This window comes from Typopeltis vanoorti, chromosome 25, assembly GCF_054136105.1.
Source record: "Typopeltis vanoorti isolate ZY-2024b chromosome 25, IOZ_Tvanoo_1.0, whole genome shotgun sequence".
In the NCBI taxonomy this organism is placed as follows: Eukaryota; Metazoa; Arthropoda; class Arachnida; order Uropygi; family Thelyphonidae; genus Typopeltis; species Typopeltis vanoorti.
In genome coordinates, this window is record NC_143573.1 from 29,855,478 (window position 1) to 29,878,934 (window position 23,457).

General features: G+C 37.5%; 1 protein-coding gene across 3 annotated transcripts in view; it reads right to left on the reverse strand.

Moving 5' to 3' along the window:
* LOC150092629 (uncharacterized) overlaps positions 1 to 23,457 on the reverse strand; it is a 117,834-nt gene that overhangs the window by 56,464 nt on the left and 37,913 nt on the right. For all 3 annotated transcript variants that reach the window (XM_090414693.1, XM_090414694.1, XM_090414692.1), the window contains one exon: positions 17,806 to 17,909. In XM_090414693.1, the coding sequence (XP_090270819.1) occupies positions 17,806 to 17,909 (104 nt within the window). The remainder of the gene's footprint in view (positions 1 to 17,805; positions 17,910 to 23,457) is intronic.

A 23,457-nucleotide genomic window follows, 5' to 3' on the forward strand; every position in this document is an offset into this window, starting at 1 on the left:
TCAGGAAATGAGGAATAATAAAGAATTAGTAATCACCAAAGCGGATAAGGGAAATGCAACTGCAGTACTTAACCAAAAGGACAACACAGGTAAGCTTAATGCTCTTCTATTAGATCGGGCTACTTACCTCCCTATTGAATACAATTCCACCAACTCACAAATTAGAAAACTTCACAGGCTCCTTAAGAAAGTCACTTCTTGGCCTGTAGACGTTACCAACAGATTAAAGCTGTTGAACTCATGGAGTTCAAACCCCCCCCCCCCCAGTATTTACGGAATCCCAAAAATACATAAAGAAAATGTGCCATTACGTCCCATAGTGGATGGCACTGATTCCCCCACATACAAATTAGCTAAACATTTGGCCAAAGAGCTCACACACTATACTGGCAACACACCATCACACATAAAAAACTCAGCCCACTTCAAAGCCAGCACAGAAAACCTTACACTCCAACATACTGACATAATGGTCAGCTTTGACGTCTCCTCCTTATTCACAAATGTCCCACTCAACGAAACTTTAGAGCTAATCCAAGCTAAATTTTCTCCCGATATCTCAATCCTATTTCAGTTCACAATGAACTCAGGCTATTTCGCTTGGCAGGGAAAAGTCTACAAACAAATAGAGGGGACAGCCATGGGTTCACCACTCTCCCCGCCCTTGGCCAATTTCTTTATGGAGACCTTTGAAGAAAAAGCTTTAGCCTCTGCCCCACAAAAACCAACCATATTGCTTCGCTACATTGATGATGTGTTCGCTATTTGGCCACATGGCTCTGAAACACTCCTCTCTTTCTTAACATACTTAAACAACCAACACCCCAGAATCAAGTTCACCCTGGAAAAAGAGGAAAACAACAGCCTCCCTTTCCTAGACACGCTGGTCATCTGCCAGCCTGATGGAACCGTGGTTTTCTCAGTTTATAGAAAACCCACCCATACAGGCAGATACATTCACCAACAATCCCCCCCCACACACACAACAATATGGAGTAGTGAAAACACTATACAACAGGGCTAGACTAATCTGTTCTAACGACATGGCCATAAACACTGGACTAAATCACATTCTCAACACTTTCTCAGCCAATGGCTACCCCCCCCCCCCCAAATAATCCAAAATATATTAAAACCTACAAGCCACAGCAAGGATTACTCTAAATCCATCACCATTCCCTACATCCGAGGCACCTTGGAAAAAATTACCAAAATCTTAAAAAAACATGACCTGACCTCCTGTTAGAGGCCATACAGAAAATTGGCATCCCTTATCCGCTCCACTAAAGACCAACCACTTCCCCTAGACCTACCTGGTGTATACCAGGTCCCTTGCAGCTGTAAACTGTCTTACTTTGGCCAAACAGGCAGGACAGAGAATATCAGAATTTCTGAACACAAGGACTATATCCGTTTTCACAAGTACAGCCATTCTGGTCTTACAGACCATGCTCTGGATACATGCCACAGAATACGGTGGAAGAAAGCTACAGTAATACACTGTAGCAAATACAAATTCAAAAGACTATTTATGGAATCAGCCTCAGCTCTAAGAAACTCTCGAAACACCAACAAATTTGGTTGTATACAATTACCTCAAATTTGGGAGGCTTACATCATCAGACCTTCAGCCTAACGGCCAAGAACACCTACTTAGCCCGCTAGAGGGCACCATCAAGAATGAACAATAGCTTCATCTCTTCATTCTCAGTTACTGTGTTGTAGTGCCTACGTGCACGTGCCTTTTTTTGTAAGTTCCTTTTGAAGGCAACATGATGTTGCCGAAATATCAGAAATATTTATTAAAGTGTAATTTAATTTATATTCGTATCTACATTGTTCAATTCCTTAAGTGATTTAATAATAACATTCAAACACAATGATGAACATAAATTTCTCAATATACCACCCGAATATCAGATAATTCTATCTTTCTGACCCTTTTTCAACCAGCTCTGTTTTTGATTGAACTGAGCACTGTTTGGACTCATATAGTATAGAAGGGGTGTTCAACCCGTCGATCGCGATCGACCGGTCGTGGAGCGATTTTTGATCGATGTCTTGTGTATTCATCCTTACAAATTTAATTAAAACTAAAAACATAATGTTTTATTTATCATTATTTTGTCATCATCATCAAATTCCTGCCATGTACTCTCAAGGGGTGTACAGGATATGATAGTACTACATGAAAAAAATTACATCATTACTAACTTCCTATCTACAATTTTCCTCCAAATCAGTCTGTTACTTGTCAAGACTCCAACATTATCAGATCTTATATTTCTATTGTCTAAGGCACTTTGTACCGTATCGATCCACCTATATCTTGGTCTTCCTCTGGGTCGTTTTCCTGCCAACCTGGCAGAGAACACTTGTTTTGATAATCTTTCTTCACCCATTCTGTTTAAGTGAGCATCCACCTGAGATTAGCTCTGCTAATGCATTCCTGGATGCTGACAATGTTCTTTCCTAATATCATCGTTTTTAATATGATATTGCCATTGATGCCATCTGTTCATGCCTCTAATCTTTCTCAGGACTCTCATATCTGCGATCTCTAGTCTTTGGTCAACTGTTTTACTTCTGACCCAGCTCTCAGATCCATAAGTTAAAACTGGTTTGAGCACTATCTTGTATACAACTAATTTAGTCCGACTAATTTCTCTTTTATTCCATAAGAATTTATTCAATTGACTTCCTACCATACCAGCTTTGTGATTCTGTTGTCTATTTCTATATTTAATTTACCATCTTCAGCAAAAATCGTGCCTAAGTAGCTGAAATGTTTTACTTGTTCCACAGGTTCTCCATTCACACAGTTGACATTTTCAATGATTCTGCCTATTTTCATTGCCTTTGTCTTTTTATTGCTGACCTTCATACCATATCTATTACAACAGTTATTCAATTTAGTCAGAGAATCTTGCGGACTTGTAGCAGATTTATTGATAAGTATAACATCGTCTGCATAAAGCAAAGAGCTGACATTAATATCTCCAATTTTGATATCATGTTTAATACCACTTTCCTTCATAATGTGATCCATATAGATAATGAATAACAGAGGGGATAATGTACATCCTTGTCTCACACCAGATTTAACATTAAACCATCTTCCTGTACTTCCTTCAATTCTAACTGCGGACTTACAACTCAAATAAAGACTAAGTATTGCTTGATATAATGTCCCATTGACACTATATAACTGTAGCGTTTTGAATAGCTTCTCTCTTGGCACCTTGTCATATGCCTTTTCCAGATCAACAAAACTTAAATACAGATCTTTGTTATATTCCCATGATTTCTCCACTATTTGTCGTAAAGTGAAGATCTGATCCTGACAGCTTCTATTTGGCCTGAATCCAGCTTGTTCTTCACCCAGCTTTTCTTCCGCAATTCTTCTCAACCGTTTCTTAAGTATACTTGCATAGATCTTGCCAGGAACACTCAGTAGGGAAATTATTATTATTATTATTATTATTCAGGCCTCCATGGAGTCAAAAGACTCATCGAGGAGAGGTCCCCACTAAGAAACACAAAGTCTATCATACCACTCCTTAAACTCATTGATCGTTCTTGCTCTCACCACTCCATCAGGCAATGCTTTCCACGGTTCAACCACCCTACACTCAAAGAAACCACTCCTCACCCTCTTTCTCACAGTTTCCTTTCGTAACTTCCAGGGTTGGCCTCTTGTTATCACACCTTCCCGCTATTCAACCAAGTGAAAGAACTCCCCAGTGTGAACCCTGTAACCACCTCTCAACAGTTTAAAAGTCTCAATCATATCACCTCTCCTTCTTCTATCCACCAAACTCTGCAGTCCACATTCCCTCAGCTGATCCTCATAACTATCCTTGTACAGTCCTGAAACCATCTTTGTCATCCGTCTTTGTATCCTTTCCACAGTTAATTTATCCCTGTCAAATCCTGGGGACCAAATCTGAGAACAATAGTCCAAGTGTGGTCTGATCAGAGACTTATACAACAGAATGATAACCCTCTTATCTCTGCAGGTCAGTGTCCTTCTCATAATTGCAGCAATCCTCTATGTTACCTTTACCACCTTTGCAATATGTCCCCTAAATTTCAGGTTTCTATCAATCAATACCTCTGTAATTCTCACATTCAATTTTATTTCCCTTTTTATATATGGGTACTAAGAGAGCTCTGCTCCAATCATCCGGAATTCGTCCTTCTGTCCAGGCTTTCCACACTATGCAGCCACTGCAAGACTTTCATACCACCATACTTCAGCATTTCTGGTGGAATATCATCTACTCCTGCTGCCTTTCCACATTTCAAGCCTCTGATGGCATTTTCTACTTCAAGTATGGATATGTATTCCCGACTGCATGCCTGGTCAGTGTTTTTTTTAACACTGTGCTGTCATCACTGCTTGTTTCATTTAGCAGTTTTTCTCCCATTTTCATGTCACCTTTATCATCTCCAACTCCTTTTACAGCACTCTTTCCTCCATTCGTAAGCTTCTTCAACAACATCCAGAATATTTTGCCACCTTCTTGATATTTATTTTCTATATTCTTGCCAAAGTCCTCTCATGACTTTTGTTTAGCTAGTTTTACACAGTGTTTAGCTTTCTTACATTTGTCTCTGTATTCTCTAAGAGCAAAAGCTGACTTATTTGCCAGGAACTTTTGATATGCTTTCTTCTTTTCCTTCACTGCCTCTTTAACTTCCTGTGTCCACCATGGAGTTCTGATTTTTCTATCCTTGCAGACAACTTCACCACATGCCTCTCTAGCTGAATTAATCAGGGCTCTCTTCAAGGCTTGCCATTGAATCTCCAAGGTTTGATTCCTGTTCTCAAACTCTTTCATTTCTTCTTCAATAATCTTTGTGTATTTTAGTCTACAGTTCACATCTGAGAGCTGCTCAACTTTTATTCGCTTTAAAACTTTCTTACAATGTTATTCTTTCCAATATGAAATTCAATTTTATCCTGCTCAAGACTAAATAGTGATCACTTCCAATTTCAAATCCTCTGTAGACTCTGGTGTCCTGTACCAGGGAGAAAACATCGCTATCAACAAAAACATAATCAATGAGACTTTTCTTATTCCTTGGCTCTTCTCTCCATGTGAATTTGTGCACATTTTTATGTTGGAACATGGTGTTAGTAATAACCAGTCCATGTCCTGAGCAGAAATCCAACAGGTATTTGCCATTACTATTAGCTTTCCTCTTTTCTCCAAATTTTTCCAAAATATTTTTGTATGTCTGACTTTTCCTACTTTTAGGAAATGATACTTTTGTATCATTTCCTACTCTGCTATTCAGATCCTCAAAAAGGTCTAACTTTTCCTTTTTCATCGTGTCAGTTGCTTTTTCTAAAGCATCAAAAAATTCCTCCACTTCTACCTTAGTAGAACCTTCTGTGAGACCATAGGCACAAACAAAGAAGTCTCATTGTCCAGTTCCCCATTTGTATTATTTTTAATTCGCTTTAAGTGTATTGCTATTGTTTATTTATTTTTCGTTAAAATTGTCAAATGAGTAATTTTCTTATAAGTCCGGGTAAATGAATTAATTTGGATCAGTGGAAGTCAAACAGCGCATAGAGTGAATATAATTATAAGCAAAGTGTAAAAACTCGATTGTAGCTTAAATATTAAATATTCCAAAGCACATTACATCGATTTTTTACTTAGGTTAAGTCCCATGTGAATATTATAAAAAAATAAACTTTGTTTGTCTCGGTATAGTTTGTATTAGATATTTTTGTAAATAACTCTTTTGAAGCTAACTGTATATACTGCTTTAATAAGAATATGTTAGAGTGTTAAAAACAAAGGCGATGTTTTTCTTATCGAAGCTGTACATAGCTGCATTAGAAAGATAGTTATTGAAACTTGTATGTATGATAAAGGCTTGCTGGCTCTAAGTGTAAACATCTCCAAAGTCAGTCAGAAAGAGTTGAAACAACTTTACGATGGCCAGTAACTTACAATCATAAGAAAGCGGAGGAGAAAAAAAGGTGTGCCAAACTTCATGCGAGGTGTCAGAGGAGGCCTAATAAAAAGGGACTGAAGCAAGCAGAAGGGCTACCATTTCCAGAATTGCTGTCAGAGAGGAGGCTGCAGGGTCCAGAGTCGCCATCAGAGAGACTGCCTGGATCCATGTTGCTTGAGAGAGGAGTTTCCCGTTTCCAGAAAGAAGCTTCTCGCATCCATACGTCGCTAGAGAGAGTCTACTTCTAGGCTGCAGACAAGGTTTCAAATTGCCTTAAGGAAGAGTTCCAATTGCCGGAGAAAAGTTTCCAGGTCATGTTAATGTCAGCCATTCACCAGTGTGTTGCGTTTTCTTTACAATTTGATGAATCAAAAGACTTCACTGATATTGCTCAGTTAATGGTATTTATTTGCATGGTATTTGAAGATTATTCAAGTAAAGAACTTTTGAAAATTATACCATTATTGGGAAGGACTAGGGGAGAAGATATTTTTTCCACATTTGATGATTTGTGAAACAACACAAACTTCTGCTTTTTAAACTTGTGTCTATTACTACTGATGGTGCTCCTGCAACGATAGATAATAAATCAGGCTTCATTTTATTATGTAAAAACAATGACAAATATCCAGATTTTTTAACGTACCACTGTATTATTCACCAACAAGTTGGTAGCACGTGGCGGTGAATTTGAGCTGTGCAGAAGAAAGTGATTTTTAATCGGTGAATAGTCCGCTTTTTCCCCCGTTTTTGAGTGCTAAATTGTTTCTCTGAATACGAGTGTACTTCAGTGGTTGTTTTGTTGGAAGTTAGTTGCTGTCGCGATACAATATATGTTGGTACCGTCGGAATCGAACGCATAACGGTGGAAGACAAAACGAAGCTAAGTTACTGTATTTAGTTATATTTCGTTTATTTAATTATATTTAGTACTTTAAATGTTCTGATGTTTGTACTTTTTTCCCCTCTTATTTATTAATTGAATAATTATTAAAGATTACGCTACTCGGCAGTAAGGAATGATGGTGGATTCAGCAGCAGTCGCAAGTGGCGTAACGCCAAGTCCTCCGCCATTTAAAAACTCAATTATTAGCAATATCATAAAGGACTTTGTGGCATGCAGTACTTGCGGCATGTATGCTTCTCGGGAATTACATATGTGGCTTGTTAAAGAGAGTGGAGAGCGTATGTGCGCCAAATGCAGGCAGTTGGAGGAAATAAATACATTAGATATATCGATATCCGACTTTGTTGCTCTAGGAACGGAGAATAGGAAGACAAGTAGTATGATAGGAGCGAATGAGAAAATAATAGTTGATAGTGTGGAAGGTGTGAGTGACTGTGGAAGTTTAGGAGATGGTTTTGTATGGGAGAGTGAATTTAGATTAAGAGTGACTGACCTGCAGAGGGAGATAGATGAGTTGAAAGAGGAGGTGGAATGTCTAGTGAATGAGAGCAGAAGTATGAAAGATAAGATTAGGAGAATGGAAGAGATAAATGCAAGGCAAATCAGAGTAGGAGAGAGAGAGAATTTAAGGAGTATGAGTGAGAGGTATGGGGGTGCTAGAAGAGGAGAGAATGGAAACAGTAGAAGAGAGGGAATGAGAGAGAGGTATGGGAATGCTAGCAGACGAGAGGATGGAAACAGTGGGAGAGACGGAATGAGAGAGAGATATGGAAGTGCTAGAAGAGGAGAGAATGGAAACGGTAGGAGAGATGGAATGAGAGAGAGGTATGGGAATGCTAGAAGACGAGCGGATGGAAACAGTAGTAGGAGAGACAGAATGAGAGAGGGATATGGAAGTGTTAGAAGTGGAGAAAATGGAAACAGTAGGAGAGAGGGAATGAGAGAGATGTATGGGAGTGCTAGAAGAGGAGAGAATGGAAACAGTAGAAGAGAGAGGTATGGGAATGAAAGAAGAGGAGAGAATGGAAACAATAGGAGCGAGGGAATGGTAAGAGGTATAATGTATGGCGACTCAATGATCCGTGGTGTTCAAGATAGGATGCGTGAGGAGTGTTTGCCAGGAGGAACAATAGAAAGGGTGGCTATGGCAATTAAGAGAGGTGAAAGGGTGGATGAGATGATTGTGATGGTAGGAACGAATGACTTGAGTGGTAATGTAAGTCGGGCAGCGAGAGATATGAGATTTTTGCTTGAGACTGTACGGAAGAAGACAGAGAGAGGAAAAATAGTGTGCGTGTTGCCTAGGTATGATAATGATGAGCTGAGCAGAAGAGCGGTGATATTGAATGGCATAATAGTGAGAATGTGTGACAAGAGAGGACTGGTATATGTGGATGCTTGGAGTGCATTTGAGGAAAGAGAGGAGTTGTATGCGAGAGACCGTTTACATTTGAATGAGGAAGGGCGTAGGCATCTGGAGAGATTGCTGTTCTGAGCGAGTCAGTGTGTCCCAGGGAGGATGATAGCAGGGGTGGCCTCTTGTGGGAATGGATACTTGGGAGAAGGGAGACAATGTCAGGTAACACTGAGCCCAGTGGAGTCTAGGAGGGATAAGGCTGGGTATAGAAACAATGGCATTTATATGCTGTATACTAATGCCAGGAGTATCCGGAATAAGGGAGAGGAATTGGTGGCGCAGATAGCATCAGCCTGGCCAAAAATTATTGCGATCACTGAGACGTGGTTGACAGAAGAGGATATAAAAACAGGTATAGAAGTCGCTGGGTATAGCATTTTTCGTCAGGATAGGAGGGGAAAGCGTGGTGGTGGGGTGCTGCTTATGATAAGTGATGACCTATGTCCTCTAAGAGTGGAGAATTTGGAAGGAAGTGAGACAAATGATTTTGAGAGCGTATGGTGTGAGCTAGAGGTAGGCAAGACAGGATATTTAGTGGGGTGTTGCTACAGACCCAGGAGCACAGAGGATGGGGACCAGGAGATGTTTAGACAGCTAAGTTTGGCAAGTGCAAGAAGAATGATTGTTATGGGAGATTTTAACTTCAGTAGTATAAATTGGAGAGAGGAACATGCATGTAACAATAGGGGAATGGAATTTCTAGAATTCTTGAGGGACAAATGTCTTAGGCAACATGTAACAGAGGGAACAAGAGGTTCAAAAATTTTGGATTTGGTTATAGCATCAGAAGAGTTGATAATAACTGAGTTGACGTCTCTCCCACCAGTTGGAGAGAGTGACCATATGGTGTTGACATGGAAAATGAATAGACATGCAGGAGTATCAAAGAGACGGGAACTTATGTGGAATTATAAGGCAGGTGATTATAATAGTCTTAGACGTCAACTTCGGGAAGTTTCATGGAGGGAGGAATTGGACGGCCGGGATATCACCAGTGCGTGGGAAATTGTGAAAGAATATTTGTTATCAGCAATGGTAAGTTGTATACCACGAGTGAAGAAGAGGGCGCAATTTGGAGTAAAGTGGATGACAAACAACATTAAACAGGAACTGCATGCGAAAAAGAGGCTATGGAAGAGATATAAGGAGACAGGTGAAGAGAGGATGGGTGAAGAATATAAGACACAGGCCAGAAGAGTGACTCGTGTGGTAAGGAAAGCGAAACTGGAATATGAGAGAAGATTGGCCCTAAGATCCAAAGAAAATCCTAGGGAATTTTTTAGCTATGTGGCCAGTAGGAGGAGAAATGACTGTGGAAGAATGATACTGTGGGATAAAAATGGGAATAGAGTGACTGATGCAGAGGACATAGTGGAATTGTTCAATGAACACTTTATTGGAGTATTTCATCCTAGAGGAGTCAGTTTTAATGCTAGAGGGATAGGACTGGTACGAGGTCTGGAGGTACAGGAGGAGAGTGTGCTTCAGATACTGAGTACTCTGGATGTCAGTAAAGCTGTGGGACTGGATGGTATTTCGCCACGAGTTTTGAGAGAATGTGCTAGCGAATTGACAATACCTTTAACGTGGCTTTACAATGAAAGTCTGGCTTTGGCAAAGGTGCCCAGGGAATGGAAGGAAGGTAAGATAGTGCCATTGCATAAGGGTGGTAACAGACTGGAAGTGTCTAATTATAGGCCAGTCTGTGTATCATCAGTAGTTGTTAAGATCTTGGAGAAAGTAGTGAGGGACCGTGTACAGCATTGGGCAGATGAGGGTAATGTTATCTGTGAGAATCAACATGGATTTGTGAAAGGACGCTCTTGTTTTAGCAATATGCTAGCCTTTTATAATAAAGTTACAAGAGCATTAGATGAGGGAAAGGCATATACTGCAATTTTCTTAGACTTGGTGAAGGCATTTGACAGGGTGCCACATGATAAGCTGATATTTAAGTTGCAGCACATGGGTCTGGATGTCAGATTGGTCAACTGGATTCAGGATTGGCTGTCTGATAGGTATCAGAGAGTTGTGTATGGTGGAGCAGTTTCCAGGAGGCAGAGGGTTACAAGTGGGGTCCCACAGGGCTCAGTACTAGGACCTATATTGTTTAACCTTTATATCAATGACATAGCCAGTGGATTGCAGGGGGATATTCAGTTGTTTGCGGATGATGCGAAGCTGGGAAGGATTATTAGTAATAGCGCAGATGTGGTAGCCTTGCAAGAGGATTTAAATAAGCTAGATAGATGGGCAAATGAATGGGGGTGTCAGTTTAATGCAGCAAAATGTAAGGTCTTGAGGTTTGGGAAACATCGATGGGATGCTGCATACTCTATGGGAGGAGTTATACTGGAGGAAGTAGGGGAGACAAGAGATCTGGGGTTGATGATTGATAGAAACCTGAAGTTTAGGGGACATATTGCAAAGGTGGTGAAGGTAACACAGAGGATTGCTGCTATTATGAGAAGGACACTGACCTGCAGAGATAAGAGGGTTATCATTCCGTTGTATAAGTCTCTGATCAGACCACACTTGGACTATTGTTCTCAGATTTGGTCCCCAGGATTTGAAGGGGATAAATTAACTGTGGAAAGGATACAAAGACGGATGACAAAGATGGTTTCAGGACTGTACAATGATAGTTATGAGGATCGGCTGAGAGAATGTGGACTGCAGAGTTTGGCGGATAGAAGAAGGAGAGGTGATATGATTGAGACTTTTAAACTGTTGAGAGGTGGTTACAGGGTTGACACTGGGGAGTTCTTTCGCTTGGTTGATCAGCGGGAAGGAGTGATGACAAGAGGCCATCCCTGGAAGTTACGAAAGGAAACTGTGAGCAAGAGGGTAAGGAGTGGTTTCTTTGTGTGGAGGGTGGTTGAGCCGTGGAATGCATTGCCTGATGGAGTGGTGGGAGCGAGAACGGTCAGTGACTTTAAAGAGTGGTATGATAAACCTTGTGTTTCTCAGGGGGGGACCTCCCCTCGATGAGTCTTGACAGACTTTATGTCTTAGGAAGGACCTCCCTCGATGAGTCTTTTGACTCCTTGGAGGCCTGAATAATAATAATAATAATAATAATAAAGTACTGTGTAGTAAAAGATTAAACACAAAAGATGTTTTGGATATTACATTTAAAATTGTAAATTCTGTTCGAGGAAAAGCCCTGCAACGCCGGTTATTTAAATTACAGGCAGATGATGATAGGGAACTTCTATTGTACAATAATGTTTGCTGGCTCAGCAGAAGTCAATTTTTAGAAAGATTTCTTGTATTAATTAACGATGGTTGTTACACTTATCATTTTTAGTAGATTTCTGAAATTAAGCAGAAATTAAGCAATTTAAATTTTGAGTTACAAGGTAGAGAGAAAAATTTAATTGACATGTTAAGTTCAATAAAAACTTTCCAACAATACTTACTTTTATTAAAGAAAAATATAAATAACTACGAATTTAGACATCTCCCATATTTATTAAAATTTTTTGAACAAAATCAAGAAATGCTTCGCTATGATTTAAAATAATTTATTTGTGAAATAGAATTAGTTGAGGAAGAAATAAATTCAAGATTTAAAGATTTTAATAAAACTAAAATGATTGTATCTTTTATCAATAATTCATTTCAAGAAAATTTGAACATCACAGAAATTTCAAATACTTTGTCCAAGAATGGATGACATATGTTAGTAGATTCCCTGCTAATTGACAGTGATGGAATCCATACTGTCAGTCATTTAGGAGTTGTCTGTTGATGATTCTTTTCCTGACTTTAGAAAGAACTGAACCGAGAGAAATTGGATGGCATTTTGAAGGTATGGAATCACACTTCTTAGAAATAGGTTGTATATGGGCTAGTTTTCCAGACTGCAGAATAAGTTTTTCTTATTCCAGTGGAATAAGAAAGGCAGCATAAAGTGGGAGTTAATCCGGAAGCACAGATCTTTAGAATAATTGTAGATGAGGTTTTGCAGACCAGAGATGGAAGTGAATATCATTAAGGTTAGAAATGAGACCATATATATTTGTGAAATGGCTCAGGAAGCTTCTATGAAGTTTGCTGTTGACCATATCCAACACATTTTCCCTATGCAGTGTATAGGATCAGGTTTCCTTACTTGCAGAGTTTGATTTTCTCACTAGTATTCCTTCTTTATAATTGATTGTCCATGCTTTGCCTCAACTTTGATGTTTCTGTTCAGTTCTTGTCATAATTGAAACCTTTTTTCCTCACTGCACATAGGTCAGATCTGGCTGGGAATACTTTGTTCTATCTTTCCATGTAATCATGGGCCTGAAGCAGTGATACCTGACAATTTTCATGTGGTCAAAGCTGCATTGTTCAGCAAGCCTGCAAATGTTATCATTTAGTGTTGCATTGGTTGTTCCAGAATAGAAATTCACAACGATGTCATTATACTTTTTTGTTTTTTTTGCCTGAATCACGTCTTGAACTGATGATGTAATGAGATCATGAAGCTTGTTGGCATTGTCTGCAGGAGGCATGTTAACTTTGAGATGGTGATCATGAATTGCTTTGATTTTTTTTCAATTGTGCTGATTTTCTGGGAGAAAGTTTCATTGAGCATGATAATATGCTGTTCCAGGCTATCCATGTGCTTGAGGTTTAGGAGTGTGAGCACCGATTCGTCAATTTTGAGACAACTGGCATGAGTTCATGTTGGAGGTTTAATGGAATATTATCAGCACTGAGAAAGGATTAAAAACAATTTTAATATTTCCAATATTTCGTCTCCGTCACAGATTCTTCACTCTGTTATAATTCTGTGTGGAGACAAAATACTGGAAGTACTAAAACTGTTTTTAATCCTTTCTCAGTGCTGATAATATTCCATTAAACCTCCAACATGAATTCTTCACAGCACTTAAGAATCAACACATGGCATGAGTTCACTGGAAACAAAAATCACATAACAAACTCTTTTTTCTTTCCCAAAATGTCTAGTTTGTAGCTTCAAGCGGTCTACTTGTGGTAGCAGGACTCAAAACACTTTGTCGTTGCTCTGCTTTATTGCTGCCATCTTTGCTTCATGCTACAGGCATGGCTAAACATTGGCTGTCAGCACTTGCTATGGCCAATATTAGAATATGGGAAAACGTTTTTTTTTTGAAATGCTCAGAGTACTTACGATTATTCGCAATTCAGTCCCTTGAGAACTATTGCTATACTTCTTTTGGAGCAGAATGTTAAGTAAAATCACTTCTAAAATTATATAATAACAGAGAAAAATTTCCACGTAAAACAATCCGAAATGCCACCTAAACACTGTCACGAATTAATTCAGAAGTCATATTTTTCATATACAAGTATTAGTATCACATTATTATAAAATACTCTGGATCAGAGATAGTTGTAGAAAGATTTTTCACTTGGTTACAAAGTAAATTATACTGATTCTGAATTCAACATCCTTTCATGAGGTTTCATCTTTGCAAGCCAGCAAAGGTCGGTCAATTGGTAGAGCTTCTACTACTAATGGCTCAGCAAAAAGTTATGCAAGTTCGAGTATGGTTAGTAGTTGGAAGAGGATCAATCATTCGATGCTGTTGGCACGCTCTCCCTCGATGAGTCTTTGGACTCCCTGGAGGTGTCACATAATAATAATATCACCAAGTAGGATTCCAAAAGTAGATATCATGGCAAACATGGACAAAAGTTTTCAAAGAGTTCCTACAAATGTTGTAGATTTTCTTCGCATCAAAACAACCTCTATAGTTCTACAAGCAAAACCACCTAGTAATAACATTGCAAAAATGGAATGATTGGTTCTAAAAAATATCAAACAGGATAAATAGTACTTGAAAGCTGACAAAGGCAACACAACAGTTTTGATGAATTCCATACAATACATAGAAAAAATGCAATATCTACTGATACAAATGCTATATAAAACTAAATCACAAACCAATGAGTTATTTCCATAATAAGACCAATAATTTGATTAAAAAAATCATTCTGAACCTATCTGAAGACACCAAAAAACATCACAAGTCAAGGCATGTAACAAGGGAATTGGTACCCTTGTACCAAGAATTTTATGGAGTCCCAAAGGTGCATAAACAGGGCTTACTACTAAGACCTATTGTTGATTCAAAGTATTTTTCAACTTTGTTGCTATCCAAATATCTAGCAAGCCTGCTAAGCCCTCACATTGACAAAACAACCTCTTTTATAAAGAATATGACACACAGCACAAACGATTACAACAGAACATACTGATCGACTAGCAAGTCTTGACATCATTAATCTGTTCACCAACGTACCAAGAACAGAACCCTTACAATTACTATGAGACTTCTTTTTGCCAGACATCATAGATGTCTGGTTCATACACTGCATTAATAGCACGTTCTTCAAATTCCAAGAAGAATATTTTGAACAGGAAAAAGTATTAGCAATGTTCTTTTTGCTTTCTCCCTTGTTAACAAATCTGTTCATGGAGTTGTTTGATGAAAAAGCCATACAGTACCAAGGAACGCTACCTAAATTTTGGCTCAGATATGTTGATAATATATGTGATAAATTCACTGTTCAATTACAGGTAAACAGGTCTCTACCATTTTTAGACACACCTGTAGAAGTATTCCAACAAAACACATTCAGTTTCTCAGTGCACAGGAGACCAACAAACACTGGACAATATTTGCACTCCACATCCCATCACCACCCAGTGCAGAAAGTAGGCATTATTTATTCCCTAGGTGACAGAGATGAAAGAAACCAAGAGCTCGACCACCTCAGCACCAATCCTACCAAACAATGGTTAAATAGAACATCAGTCAACAAAATTCTACGTCAACTGCCAAGACAGTCGGATAAACATGAAAAACAAGAGTTCAGATCAACAGAGATTCTATCCTACATACAAACAGTCAGATAAAACATGGGCATCAGCAAATTTCAAAATAGATCTTGAACAAAGCTTTATGATATAGTTTTTTATTTTACAAAATAAAAAGATCAGCAATGCTTTCTTGGAAAAAAAATTCCCAAACTAAATGTTCTGCACAATGTATACCTCACAAATGCATACATTATTTTCATACCCAGATTAACAACCTTATCATATATACTATGAGATGGATTTGCTCTTCCCCACAGTCATATACTAAGTTGCAAATACAATACAGACAGCAGTTATTATTTGTTATTTTTTACACAATGAAATCCTCTATTTATGTTTTCTGCTACTTTAAGGCCATAAAAAATGTATATTGCTTCATGGAGTGATTTCAGACTCAAGTATTGTAATCACAACACTCACATGTAATTCACTAACACAGGTAGAGTAGTTTAGTGTACCATCCACATTTCTCTCTTTCTTTTCTACCATAAACTCACCACTCAGCAGAAGCAATGCTTGTCTCTTAGTTCACATGCAAGTTGTGTCTATCTGTCCCTTAGGATGGGTAGTCTGTTGGCTAAGGGTCATAGTAACAATGTAGCTGGCATGCTACTCCTCTGCTTCACTCCTAAGGGCAAGTATTTATGCCTGTAGAATATGCCAGGCAAATTGGCCCCATGTGTTCATGGGGCCAATTTGCCTGCTTTGAGGGACAAAAATCCAGAGTTTCTGAGTGAAAAACCCTTAACCTCTGTATGAGACCAGCTAGATCAGCTCATCATTTGATTGAAAAGACCTAATAAAAGTCTCTCACATCATAGACTGGATTCAAACCAGGATCTTTGCAACCAAAGGCTCATCTATACCAAATGAGCTACAAAGCCTTTAACCTTATATACTACCCAATGAAAATTTTTTAACTATTGAATAATTATATCAATAACCTACTGCAATTGACCTCCAACCCAATACACAGTTTTGCAGACAACAGCACACTACACTCCTCGCTTGCATTTGATAAGCCTTACCCTACACAACTCACCTCAACCTACAGAACATCAACCACCACCACCACCCTCAACTCCGATCTCCAAGCCATCCTACAATGGGGTTCGGATAACCTCATAAATTTCAATGCCAATAAAACCCAGTTCTGTACTATTTCCCATAAAAAAGAACCATTTTTTCCCAGTATCCTTTTTTGACGATACCCAAATTTCCAGACAGTTTGAGATCTCACTTCTTGGAATCACCCTCACATCAAACCTCTCCTGGCATAAACATATCACAACCATTGCATCCTCAGCCTCAAAAAACCTAGGATTTCTCTTTTGCTCAAGATGTTACTTCACCCCCAAACAACTATTAACATTATACAAATCACAAATCCACCCAGCTATTGAATACTGCTCCCACATATGGGGTGGGGCCCCTAAAAGCGCTCTCAAAATGCTCGACTCAATACAGAGGAGAGCAATTAGACTTATCAATGATCCATCCCTTACCAACTCCCTCCCCCCACTTTCACACAGATGTATGGTCTCTGCAGTATGTATATTCTACAAATATTTCCATGGGAAATGCTCAAATGAAATAACATCAATAATTCCTCCGCTCAGTACTAAGCTCATTGGAACACGTGCAGCTGCTGCACAACATCCCTTCGCAGCACACCTAGAAACAAACAGAACAAGTTTCTTTTCCTCTTCCTTCATCCCTGCAACTGCTGCACTGTGGAACAGTCTCCCACCTGCTGTGTTTCCCAAGGAATACAATTTAAAGTCATTCAAATCAAATGTAAACAAATTCTTCCTTTCCCAACCCACTACCCATACACGGTACTAATGTACTATAGGTTGACCAACCAACCTCCTGTGTATGGGCCAAACATAAAAAAAAATTTTTTTTTTAATTATATATATTGAAACCAAATAGAATCTTCCTCCTTTACACAGCTTTGGATTAAAAAGAAAAGACTGGCATGTTACACATTGTAAATGCCAGTCCAATTCACACAAACAGAAAGTAAATTTAAGACAATTCCTTGTGTCCAACTCTGCAGGGTACACAAGCCAATTTGTCCCTACTTGGTATGAATGCATTAAATAATGAAAAAATAGTAATTTCCAATATGTGTACCAAAAAAGTTGTCTAGTTATTATTCTGTCTCTGGATGAATCACTTGCAGTCATAATAACATTCATAAATTATCTCAAACAAATGTATCCATATATAATCAACTCTCACCAGAAAACTACTAAGGACCATAAGAACAATTTGATATAATGGACAGTTTGCTACATTGAATTTCTTTTGGCACAGCACTGTGGGAACTTTAATTGGGACTTTTTAGTAGTTTATTATAATGGTGTTTGCTACTATAGTGAGAGCTGACTGTATACGTAAAGCAAGTCTAGTTTTAATGATTTTGGACTATAAATCCTTATATATGAATAAAGATAGTCCTAAGATTAGATTATCAAACAAACATTTATATAGCTATAGTGAATTCATGTGATATCCAATAACACATTTTAGCACTAAGTTCCTTAAATAAATAAGAAGTTAAAATCATTAATTCAAAATTGCTTTATGCTAGTACTGTAGCCATCACTTAATAATAATAATAACTAAACTTACAGTTAAGAATGAATGTCCTTTTCTCATGCCTTTCTTTCTTGTTTGCTCTTTTCTAGTTACAATATTTGTAGATGATCTTTTTTGAGAATCTTCTCCAAATTCAGCTAGAAATATGCTATTAGTAAGTAATATATCAACCAAAAATATTATTTAAAATGTCATCTTATTTTCAAAGTATTATAACTTTTTGGGGGAGGAGGCAGAATCCAACCTCTTTTCCTTCATCCTCATTTCCCTTCTCCTATGCCAGAGATGGAAGAAAAATGAAGTAAATAAACAAGAAAATAAATTAAAAGAATAGGTTAATAGATTTATTTTCGATTTAAAAATCACAACTGATTAAAAACTTTATTATGAACAATATTAACTAATTCAATTTTAAGAGTGTTTTCACAAGCACTTTTTTGATTTCTCTTTCTCACCATAGTTTTCTTCCTTGGCCTGATCTTAATAGTGCTCTGAGGTTCGTCATCATTCTTCTCATGATATTAGATCTACAATATTCTCTTTTTATCTAACTCTTACTTTAAAGTGTTACTCATTCATTTAATTCACATGCAATTTCATATCTTAACTCTGAGGAAGGAATTAGATAATAACTTCCATCAGATGCTCTTAAACTCCTTGCACTACTGATTCCTGTACTATTCAGTATTTTCTGTCAAGGCACTACTTCAAGCTGCCTTCTCAGTTTATTATGACTACTTAATTATTGAAGGACACTGTGTAAACATGCATGCTCTTATTGCAGCTTTTGTTCTAAAGTTCTTTGTTCTAGGTTCTAAAGAGGTTCTTGTTAATTAATCTGAAAACGTTACAAAGGGTTCCACTGCTGAAGACATTTATTTATGTATGAATTATCAAAATCCATGAAGTAGCTTTTCAAATTATGTGTATTAAAAATTCAAGCATACACGGTGATCAGCAATGATAGCAGAACAAAGGAGATTGCTATTATTAATGGGTAGTAGAAGCAGCTCAAGGAGGTAAGGTGAAGGTGAGTCATGAAATGTAACAAATGCCTAAAGGATCTATAAACATCCAAAGAAAAATATATAACATGTAGAAAATGCCTTCAAAATCTGCATTTTACATGTTCTGGCCTTTCTGAATTATTCTATCCAATGCAAACGTGTCTCAACTACAGGGAGAAGAAAGAAATATGGCCATCAACAGCAGGGGATAATTTAACAATGCAGTCCATTTTACTTGAAACAAAATAAGATGAAGAAATCAAAAGAACAAGGAATTCAAAGTGAGCTTTCTATTATTACTATTATTATACAGGTATTTCCATGGAGTGAGAAGACTCATTGTGGAAGATCCATTTATTCACACGTTGATCACACAATACCTATCATACCTCTCCTTAAACTCATTCACTGATGAAGTGCCCGCCACTACCTCTGGTAACTAACCCATTCAACACCCTCCACGCAAACCTATCCTAACACTCTTACTAACCAGACTCTTACACAACTTCCACTGATGACCCCTTATTCTCTCCTTTCTTGCCATGTACTGAAAAAGTCTTCAGTGTCAATCCTAAAATCCTTTTAATAACTTAAATGCTTTTATCATGTCTCCTCTTTTTCATCTATCAGCTAACTTTTGAAGCCTACAGACTGTGAATCTATTCTCATAGGGAGCATTCCACAGACCTGCCACAATCTTTGTCACTTACCTCTGGATCCTCTCCACAAACAGACTACTGTGCACAGAAGTCTATATGTGGCCTTGTACAGGAGAATGATAACCTCTCTATCCCTGCTTGTTAAAGTGTTCTTCAACAACCACATAATTTGATGTGCTATTTTGGATGCCTTTGCAATATGCTCTCTAAACTTCAACTCCCTGTCCACAATTACACTAAGTCCTGTCCTTATCAGTTTCCTGCAATTTAGTTCCATCAATATAGTACAAAATTTCTGATCTCTTCCCAAAGCGCATCACCTTCATTTCGCCTTTGCTCTTCTCATTTAGCATCGTCAACAAACAACTGAATATTTCCTGTTAAATCATTTCCTATATCATTGATATATAAATTAAACAACAGAGAACCAACTACTGAGCCCCGTGGTACACCACTGGTTACCTGCCTTCTCCTGGACTCAACTCCTCCATAACCCATTCTTTGATATCTATCCATCAGCAATCCTCTAATCCAAATCACCAAATTCATATCTACCTTCATTTGCTCCAATTTATGTAACAGAATTCTATGTGAAATCTCATCAAATGTTTTTTCGTAGTCTAGCAATATCAATGAGTAGTCATTTCCCTTATCAAACTCCATTGTCACTTGATTATAAAAAGTAAGCCAATTACTAACGCAAACCTACGTTTGCAAAACCATGTTGTCCCTTATCATCATCAAATTCCTGGTGCATATCCTAAAGGGGTGTACAGGATATGATAGTATTACATGAAAAATTTACATCATTACTAACTTCCTATCTACAATTTTCCTCCAAATCAGTCTGTTACCTGTCAAGACTCCAATATTATCAGATCTTATATTTCTGTCTTCTAAGGCACCTTTTACTGTATCAATCCACCTATATATTGGTCTTCCTCTGGGTCTTTTTCCTGGCAACCTGGCAGAGAAACACTTGTTTTGCTAATCTTTCCTCTCTCATTCAGTTTAAGTGACCATACCACCTGAGAGCTCTGTTAATACACTCCTGGATGCTGACAATGTCAAGTTCTTTCCTAATATCCTTTTTTAATATTCTATTTCATTCTGTTTTCCCTTATATAGTATCATATTCCTATCCACTCAGTCCTGAATTCCGTCTTTCACCAATTTCTTCAATACCTTAACTGAGATGGAGACCGACCTATAATTTGTAACTTCTGTCTTGGAGCCTCCTTTGTGCAATGGGATTATTTTGTCCTCTTTCCACTCAATTGGCATCTTCCCATCAAATGAATTAAATTTATCACTTAAAACTGGACTAGAACATATGAAAGAATGCCTAATTACATTTGTTCAAAACCTTTTCGATAAGCAGAAAGAACAAGTCATAAAAAAGTTTAAGGAATACGAGGACTTTGTTAAATATAATAATTTAGAAGTGGAAGAACTCATAAACTGTAAGAATATTAAAAATAGTGTTAACGTAGTAACTGAGAGACAACACAGTCTATTAAAAGACCTCTGAACTCATTAAAACTGCAGTACAAACCTTTAAACCAACAGCAGAATAAGGAAGATCTTTTCATGGACAGCCTCTTATTCACATAAGAGGCTGTCCATGAAACTATACTAACAGAAAACTTATGGGAGAGAGAGTTCTAAAGTTCATTATTACAAACCTCTGCAGATAAATGACATTTAGTCTGTAAATTGGCTATTCCAAAAAAAAAGCAAAAAAAAAAAACCACAAATGTTTGCGGTGATCTGCTCCTGTCAGTGTTTGTCTAACAAGCAAGCCCATAAAAGTCATAAAAGATAACAGACTGAAAAGGTCAGTTACTAGAGACTGAACATATCCCAAGATAGCAATCCAATCTTCGTGACCAAGTATTTAACACTATTTTACCAAAATCTGTTGTATCAGGTGAGGAAAGAAAAATTAAAAAAATTCATTAATTTTTATGGATCAGAAACAAAAAAATATTCGTGAGAAAATCACAGAACTCAATGTCAATATAAATCAAGAGCTCGAAATACAAACAGGCTACCATAGTGAAAGTCAAATATTTTTAACCACATCAAAAGAGAGGACAGCTACATGAGACCTACATGAACATGGACTATCAAGCAGACTTAATAACACCAGAGCACAAGAGCTGTCATATTCTTAACTTACTCACAGAATGGAAGCAATACACTGACAGAGTGAAGGGGCTCTATTCTACACATAAACATCAGAAGCATTAAAAAATATTGGCTTATGCTACAAGTTCATCTGAAGAATCATATTGATGTTACTGATATATCAGTCCTAACTGACGTATCCACTACTAACTAATGATGAAGTAACTAGTTATCAAGTTTCAAACTTCAATCTACACACACTATTGAAAAATAAGGCAAAGTAGTGGAATACTAATATTCACAAAACAAAAATTAATAGTGAAAGAAATTAACTGTAAATGTAAATTTGCTAAAAACATCTACATTGAAATAATACATGCAGTTTATCAACAGCACTTAATGTTAAATGCTGTTTATAGGCCACCAAAAGTTAGAATTTCTACATGAATTAAATCACTGGCTCTCATGCCCAGAATTGTGCACAACTGAACATTTAATAGCAATAAGTGATATAAACATTGCAAATATAAATAACACTACAATATTTAGATTTGCTATCTACAGTAGCAAACAAATTAATCTGAACACTCACATGTTAAACAAGTTTAATTTTGCAAGAAAATAAGTATGGAAATTAAACTCCAACTTTGCCTAATAATTTATATGTGCTCCTCTGTTCTAAATTTATCATTAATTCGTGTAGGCATGGACTCTACCAAAGCAGAACACATTTTTCTTATTTCTGCATCTCGAAACCATACTTTTATAATGGACTGTATTAAGTTAACTTCTGTATCACAATTTAATTTTCCAAGTCTTTTTTTCACTATGGCCCACAAATTTTCTTTTGTGCTAAAGTCAGGTGAGTTACTTAGCCACTGAAGCAATTGATGTTGTGATTTTTGAGGGACTCTCACTTTTTTTTCGAAGTGTGGCATGGAGCGAGATCCTGATGAAAGATGAGATCTTTGTCTTTCTGGATCTGTGAGATCACTCTTTCTCCAATATTTTTATGTATTAGTCACTTTCCATCATACCATCAACAGGCACTCCTGAACTGTCATGTGTGAAACAACCCCAGAACATCTTTTTAGCTGGATGTTTAGGAGCTTGTTGAAGGTGGGCAGGAGAAGTCTTCTTAGCAGCTGATTTGCAAACATAGGGTACTTGCCCTCCTTGAACAAAGAAATGGCTCTCTTCTCAACAGTCCAAACTTTGTACACTTTTGGCCACTGAAGCCTCTTTTTCTGCATAGCCTCAACAGTTGTTTCTTTTATGGTCTGTGGGCAGTCCTCCCTGCTTCCAACAATCTTCAACAGATTGTCATGTCAGAAACATTAATCCCACCAGCTAACTAGTAAACGATCTTGAGTGTGTAGTTTTCCTTTTTCACCCACATTTTCCTTTTCTGTCAGTAGAAAAGGTACCTGTTTCCCTAAACCTATTTAAAATAGCATTAACCGTAGCCAAACCAACACTGCACTAATTGTAATTTGTCTTTGAGTTATGGATGTGTGCTGAGAAAGAGTACATATTTTTGAATGCTTTCTTGGACATGTATCCATTTATAACTATGAATGCCTTTTACACTAATAAAAATGCACAACACTATTAATAAACATCACAGAGACAGTTAAAACAGTTCAAGCATGCATGCAGCACTCTGTAAGATCTCTCATATGTGACTTTGTAACTTATGATGTTTGCTTTTACATGTTTTCTGTTTAGGAGAATGTACTTAGAAAAATGTTAATTTTTATAATAATCTTGTAATGAGCCTTTGTTAAAATAATGTGGATCATGACTTCATCATGTAACGATATTAACTCATGATCAGTAAGTCTAATTATAAAAATAGCGAAGAATTCCAGGAATTGTCATAGATAGAA